Genomic DNA, 7,549 nt, shown 5'->3' on the forward strand with positions numbered 1-7,549 from the left:
GTCCACTGTGCTCCACGTGTTGGAATAGCTCCTGTTTCAGTCTCTGTTGTTCAGCCTTTGGCCATCTTCATCACCTCTACTCCCAAAGCTGGGTCACCTCATTACTGCACAGTATATGGGCCAGGAGACGCTCTCCCAACTACTCATGCTTGTAATGTACTGCCCTCATATTTATTGCCCAACAGTCAGCAAAAGCAGGGAGCAGAGCAGACACTGATGAACGAGCAGGGTATCACGGTTCAGACCGTAGCCCCGCCGACACTGTGTCTTCCCAGCCTAGTTAGTCATGTGTCAGTAGCCTACTGCTGTATCCGTTGTGTAAGTGAAAGGACAAACAATTCATCATCAACGATATTATGTAAAGAAAGAAAGCAAGAGAATACGGACAAGGTGTTCAATCATTTTACTCTTTACTTTGTTTGCAACAAAGGTTATTATAGGATTCCTCAAAGAAAACAGAGCATCTCAAATCAATTAACAAAGTAAAAGCATGTGGAAGCCCAGTGCTGCATGTTGTTAAGGACCCATTGCGTAATACTTACCCTATTTGGGGGGCAAAGAAGACCCAATGAGCTGTTCTCTTGCAACACATGGTATGGCTCTGTGTCTTTCGCCCACAACTATGATCAGAAAAGTCTCATGCAACAGGACTGAACACCTGACTGCAGCAGAGGACTATTGCTAGAGTCACGCAGCTATTAGGCAGGAACCCTATCACCACCAAAAATTTAGCGCCCAGTTGCCCTATACCAAAAGAAAATATTTTGGTAATTTTAAATGAATTAAAGCTACCAAAAATATGTGTCCCATTCATACCCAATGGAAGTTGCACACTGACATCTCATGCCAAACAATACCTGCATTAATGGGACTTTAATTTATAACCAAAAAAACTGTATTAGAAAGTATTTATTTCATTTTTTTTTTACAAATGTTTCTCTTTATATATCTTGTTGATGATGCCAACAATCTTTTGTAGTAAAACCTCTCGACTAAAAGGAGTACAGGATGGCAAAATTATGTTTCAATGAAACAAAGAAAGCACACATTAGTCCTTGGCCATTGAAATGACCTTTGGCAGAAGAAACCTCTTGTTTTTCCTGACAGTTATAAACTAAACCAAGCTTATAAATACATTTCAGTGGAGCTATCATTAATTCTAGGCTTCCTGTGATCAAAAACTCTGAAACATAAACACTGAAAATACGACCAAGTTAAACTCAGAATTAATGACTCGGGTGTGCAGCCTTTCTGAAATGAGCGGGCACTAATACTCTTATCTCCAACTGTAGCCAGAAGCACTGTCTTCTGCTCTGTGATCCAATCCTCCATGGAGGACACTACGACTGTGTGGCCACACTGACCTGAAAATAGGTCGTCCAAGCCCAGACATGTTGTCTGTCTCTCCAACATAAACCTGAGGAGGGATGAGTGCTGAACTCCTCTTCGTGATAAACTGGGGAGTGCAGTGGAAGGTGCTCTCTTCAAAGGTGTCCCCTTCCCACCGCAGGGTGGAGGAAGAGGTTGAGGTTGGTACTTTGAAGGGAGCCGAGATGGGTGTCTTCTCCACCCTCCGTGAATTCCTCTCCCCAGAGTACTCTCCGCCAGTTCTCTCTTTGGACAGGGGAGGGCGATGCATAGTGCAAAGACGTGACATGACATTCGCTCAATGTTTCTGTCAGATTGGGTGGGGGGGAGGAAATTAAGATTCAAACAGGAGCCGGGAGAGTGCTTTGCTTCCTACATCCATTCTCTAGAACAGCTGACCGTTGGTTTAGCTTGGCCGACACTGTACTTGTCCCTCTGAGCTGTCTTCATCATCCGAGCCATCTGGGCCGACGCCGCGCAGGCCTGTGATGCGGTAGCCCATGTTGAGCAGCATTACCTCCAACGGATCGGCGTTCATACGCCGCTGGTTTGCCTGAGCAGCGCTTTCCATGTCCTCCACCACTCGCCCGTTCTCAGTTTCTGTCTGTATTATCGGGAAGCAGATTTTTCAAACATTGGTATGAATTTGGAATTGTGTAATGAAACCATAAGCACACACTGTGCCCCAACTTTTGTCATCTATAACAGAATATATGTAAATACACTGAAGTTTCTAATTGTTTACCTCTGGTCTTGGGTTCCACAATCGAACCACAGGGTCAATCCCACTAGTAGCCAGGAAGCAGTAGTTGGGGTGGGGCTGCAGGCAGTTGACTATGGATTCATCCCCCTGCAGGATCCTCACCAGATTAGTGGTCTCCTTTTCCCAGATAAAGAAGGAGCCGTCGTCTGAGCCGCTGACAATGTACTGGCCTTTGCTGCAGAAAAAAGGAAACCACTCAGACCTGCCTGACGAGCCATGTTGTTGCGCCATGTTTTGCCCGTCTTATAATCACAAAACTGTGCAACTGTTTTACATTGAATTTCTTTCACAGAAAGCTTGCTCACTTCCCCGTACAGGTGTGTAACCAGGGTGTGAAATATAACTCAGCAGGGCCTTCTAGTCTTCAAGGACACAATGCATGTTCAATGTAATAAAAATCTAAGGTTTTCATGATTTTAGGTGGATATTTTAAACTTTAGAGGACATGTTTTACTGCCTGGGACCCTTGAGTATCTAGAGCTTGCTTTTATGAATGGAAGCTGTAGATTTATTGATCTCTGTCTTGAGCTACAGAGCTTGTGACTGCCCCCTAGTGAGACATTAGCAGACTGGGAGGGAGCTCTACTGACCTTCCAAAGAAGTTGGCCTCTTTGATATCTGTGGTGGTGTTGCAGTGACCACAGTATCTGTGCTTGTAGTCAAAACTGCGCTCTCTCAACACCAACTCATCTTCAGGGATGGATTCCTTACGATTGAATGAATGAAAACGAATGGAGCTGTTGGCTTTCTTATCTTCTGCTGGTAAGAGAGAAAATAAACACAAGTATTGCCACAGAGTCGGTCAGATACATTTCCAAATATACAAAGGCTTTCTGTTACTTTTGAAATGCAAAACGAACATACATACACACAGATACACACATACAACACTCCCAATTGCATTTACATACATGTGAGTAAATTAATTAGCCAATGGCAGTGGGGTTTTGTATGTTAATTTCAAGATCAAAATGTGTAGATATTTTGGTAAACAAATGAGAGCTACTGCAACTCAGCCAAGTACCAGTTCACTCTTTTCTACCTGTTTCTGTCTTAGTGAAGAGAGCAGCCTTGATATCTTTATCCAAGGAATCACAGGCACTGCTATGCGCCTGCTCTGGAAACTTTCCTTTGAAATCATCCAGACACTCTAGAGCTTCGGAGACGTACTTCAGCTCAAACAGACACCGTGCAAGCCGAAAATGAGCCTTCGTATGACCAGGGTTCAGAGTCAGAGCCTTCAGGCAGTCTCTAAGGGCATCATAGTGGTCTCCATCCCTGTGAATCACACATGCAAACAAACACTTGATAACCGATTTCATAGCGTTCAGAAAAAATGACCATCTCTGCAGTGATGCAGAGTGATGCCTACCACTTGCGTTTCATGTATGCTGCAGCCCGGTTCCCATACAGCATGGCGTTGCAGCTGGCCTGATGAATGCCTAAACTGTACAACTGGATGGCCTGCGTCCACTGCTGCCGCGCAAATGCGTCATTAGCTTGCTGCTTTATCTTCTCCAGGTGAGCAGGGAGCTCGGTAGAACTAAAATGAAGAGAGCAGAGGAAACACGCCTCAATATGTGAATGCTCAAAACTGAATAGAATAAATAAAAATCACCGACAGGGTGAAAAGACAAACCTAGAACGCATCTTGCCGGTAAATCGAATATGGCTGCTTGGCAAGACAAGGCCGTTGGAGACACCATTGGTCGTCTTTCCGTTCTGCACATCTCCTGGGAAGCCAAAGTATCAGAAACCATACATCTAGTGATATGGCACCTGTATTATGGTCCTCACAGTAGTGAGGTACCATTCAAGATCTTTTTTTTAAATATATATGGCACAGACCTTACCTGCTGATGACTGGCACTTCTTTGGGAGCAAGAATGTGTACGGCCTCTGTTTAAATGTCAAGTCAAACAGATACACCTAAAAGAACCATAAATAGACAAACAAAGCACATATTCAAACACTGAAACAGAAACAAATAACTCCTCTCACATTTACTTGTTTGTTCTAAAAACACTACCTGTTCACCGCCCATGTTAACTAGTAGCTCAGTGCCATCGGGACTGAAGGTGACATAGGTGGCCACCAGAACCCTCAGGCGATTATTGTAGTCTGGGAGTTTCACTGGCAGGTGCCCTGGAGCATTCAATGATATAAGGTAATGTTATTCAACCACATACTGTCACTTTCAACCTGCACGTTTTCTCTTGTCGTTACTATATAATAGGAATATCAATGTAGCCATTCAATGAATTTGATAACAGATAATAAAAACATATATGACCTGCAACATAATACTGCCCAGCTCCGTCTGGGATGGGCTTCTGCCTTTCACAGAATGTGTGCACGGCTGCTGATGTGCTCTGACTCATAGATTTCCTGTGAAACAGAAAAAAATTACATTAAACGTAATTAAAACAGCGTGTGTCAAAACCCGGAATGGTTAATGTACCACATTTGAGTGGTTGTTGAATCATTATTGCTGTAGAATGACATCAGTAATGAAACCAACCTGTAATTGTTAATCATCCTGATGTCGTAAAGGCGAACAAAAGGCCCGTTGGCGCCCACTGCCAGGTAGTTGTTGTCCCGTGGGTTTACGGCTAGACACTTGGCCTCAACCAGCTGACCACAGAACTCTGTCAGGTCAATCAGCACCTCCGAGCGCTTACTGCTCTCCCTCAAGTCATACTGCCTGTAGTGAAAGGAGTAAGTAAACCTGCAGCAAATCTAGCCGTTGGATACCTTTTGAACCTTTTTTTAAAAAATGAGATGTTTCAATCCTTACCGGATGATGCCATCCTCTGCGGCACTCCAGAAGGTGTTGGGCCACATGGGTGCTGTGGCAATGCGTTTCACTCTGTTCGTATGATCAGAAAACATATGTGTGGTTTCCTTCACTGACAGGTCATGCACATGGACCTTTGTGTCAGCTGCACCTGTAACCAGAATTCTGTCGCCGGAGTGAGGGAGGAACTGTGTGGGCACACAAAAAACAATGCGTGAGTACAGTACTGACACAATGTTTCATAATGGCTTCTCTTTCGTGCACACAGCAATCTGACACATACAATACTTCAATGATATTCCCATTTCTATGCTATGGATCGTAATATTATTAATGGCTAAACGCCACATCCACATCATCTTAAACTGTAACATTTTCCCTCCAGTATTTGACCAAGCTATCTGTTGTGAAGCTACAGCAGTATGTCCCTGTGGAGATACTTGAGTGGAAACAGCAGTAAAAACAAGCCTTGATCAGCTTCAACATAGCTGAACGTGTTTTCAATCAGACATGAAGCCACTGGTCAAACGGTCAACACTGCCACCTAATGTAAAGGAAGTGAATCTGTATAATAAAGAGTATCTGTTACTGAGTTAAGGTATAGTGATGTGAGGCAGAGCAATGCATCTTACCAGCAGAGCATTTTTGCACACGACATCCAGAGATTGACATTTTGATCGTATCATGACTAGATAGATCTATGTGTAGGTAAATGCAGTCACGAAATGATTTCAGCCCACTGTTCCTCCCACCATCCTATGCAGCCGTCTCACAATCAGCCCTCCTTACCTTTACAGAGAATATATTTGCTGCATGACCTGTGTGCATAGTTGTAAGTTTCGTGTGTCTGAATGGATCCCAGATGATGGCATGTTGATCATCTGAGCCTGAGGCCAGTAAACTGAAGACAAAAAGAATCAAGTCAAGTAACATTTGTTTAGGCGCTTTACTACTAACCCCATTTTAAATTGTATACTGTGAAGCATGTGAAGATGTGCAATAGTGGCTTCACTGTATACACAGACTACCTAAGGCATCAAGTATTATATGAGTTGAATCCATTGCCGGTGGGTTTTTCGTGCAACATACAGTGCAAAGATGTACCTAATGATAAGATTATAGTTTTATAGTGTTGTAAGGCAGCCAGTGATCCCAGGCCAGACTCTACAATTGTACATAAGCTGAAATGTATACTTACTCTCCTCGTTCATTCCATTCCAAACAGTTCACACAGCCAGTATGGCCCTGTTGAGACAGACAGCATACTGTATGATGATACACAGAAATATGTCCACTCTCTCCCGACACTGACACTGTTTGTCTCCACACACACAAACACACACACTCGCTGTCACTGACCTGAAGCTCAGCCTCCAGTCCAAGTCGTTTGATAAAAGGCTCCGTCACATGATAGGACCTTTGGAAGCCTGATGCTCTCTTGTCCTGGAGACATGAATCAAAAGTCTCCATCAGACTTTTGCACACAAACAATATAAACAATCCCTTTGGTGAAGGAGTCCCATCAGGCACCAGGACCAGTTAGTTGGTAGACTGAGCTCACAGGATGCCGTTGGTTTACTCACCCTGATCTGCCGGTGCAGGATATCTCTGGTGATGTTGGCAGTAGCCATGGCCTCACCACAAAACATCAATTAGGGGCCTGGGCTGGATGTTCCAGAGGTCAGAGCTCAGGTAACATTTACTCTATTTTACTGGAGAATATGCTGTAAAGACGATGAGAAAAGATACATAAGGCAGTGATTTTACATACACAAACAAAACAAAAAACCCAGCTTAAACATAAAACGTAAAGTGGTCTACAGACTTTGCTCACCTCAGTGTCAAACACAGTGGGGTTTCCTACCGTCAACGAACACAATGCGAGTTCATTAACGTTAGCTAACTAGCAAATGTTAGCTACGCAGCTCTATAAGTATTACACTCGGCTGAGTGTTTCGCGAAACACAGACAATTACTTAACGTCAAAGCGCCGTTTCCCTGGACGAATCGTTTGCCACCTATGCATCGGGCCCTCCTGACGTTTACCAAGTAGCTACCGTTAGCGTATTTGCGTTACCTTTGCTAGCTAAACAAAACGTCCACTTCATGCAACGTTAACATTTGCAACGCTTTTATTGAGATTCATGACTGCCAAAGCAATCTCACCGCTTTCCTCGAACGAAAAGGTCTTCTGTCAAGACGTGTCCATTTAACAAACTTGATAAATCACACTCTGTGCGAGTTTGTTGACAAGATTCTCGCTAATACCTTCTCTGACATGAACACAACCCTCCTCCCACTGCACATCACGCAACTTTGTTACGTGGGCGAAAACAGATCTATAATTTCCGGTCCGCGTCTGTTTCAGAATAAAAGCATACCCGCTTCAAATTAAGCCATACATTAACAATGTCCAACTGTAGCATAAACATGCGATCAAGCTACAAAAAAAGATGCACTGTTAATATGATGATGCATAATGATAATTCCTCTGTCTCGTATGTCCAAGCATAATGAGGAATGTGGGGGGGGGACAGACTTGATATGGGTAATATGATATATTTGCATTTTAGCAAATTTAGGGGATTAAACATCATGATGAATACTGAACACAAAAACAT

General features: G+C 43.5%; 1 protein-coding gene across 2 annotated transcripts; it reads right to left on the reverse strand.

The window, feature by feature from the left end:
• Positions 1-392: 392 nt before the first annotated feature.
• Positions 393-7,227, reverse strand: wdtc1 (WD and tetratricopeptide repeats 1). 2 transcript variants are annotated; one of them, XM_084026765.1, is made up of 16 exons: positions 7,095-7,227; positions 6,512-6,652; positions 6,288-6,371; positions 6,127-6,173; positions 5,718-5,829; positions 4,929-5,116; positions 4,653-4,835; positions 4,425-4,519; positions 4,161-4,276; positions 3,985-4,060; positions 3,771-3,864; positions 3,504-3,674; positions 3,174-3,409; positions 2,722-2,887; positions 2,114-2,306; positions 393-1,972 (listed from the first exon to the last, which is right to left on the reverse strand). In XM_084026765.1, exons 2-16 carry the CDS (start codon positions 6,575-6,577, stop codon positions 1,775-1,777), a joined length of 2,025 nt encoding a protein of 674 aa, XP_083882891.1. In that variant the 5' UTR covers positions 6,578-6,652; positions 7,095-7,227; the 3' UTR covers positions 393-1,774. The 2 variants fall into 2 exon arrangements, with proteins under 2 accessions (XP_083882891.1, XP_083882890.1); XM_084026764.1 differs by having other exon boundaries at positions 394-1,972; positions 2,722-2,890.
• Positions 7,228-7,549: the final 322 nt, after the last annotated feature.

The sequence above is a fragment of the Eutrigla gurnardus genome (genome assembly GCF_963514095.1).
Source record: "Eutrigla gurnardus genome assembly, chromosome: 14".
In the NCBI taxonomy this organism is placed as follows: Eukaryota; Metazoa; Chordata; class Actinopteri; order Perciformes; family Triglidae; genus Eutrigla; species Eutrigla gurnardus.

What these genes read in the sequence shown, in the direction of transcription:
- wdtc1 (XM_084026764.1), bottom strand. Translation starts at nt 6,577, where the DNA reads ATGTTTTGTGGTGAGGCCATGGCTACTGCCAACATCACCAGAGATATC. An exon ending in GAATGGAATGAACGAGGAGA is followed by an intron (nt 5,830 to 6,126) that starts GTAAGTATACAT and finishes TTTTGTCTTCAG; the next exon opens with TTTACTGGCCTCAGGCTCAG. An exon ending in CAAATATATTCTCTGTAAAG is followed by an intron (nt 5,117 to 5,717) that starts GTAAGGAGGGCT and finishes GTGCCCACACAG; the next exon opens with TTCCTCCCTCACTCCGGCGA.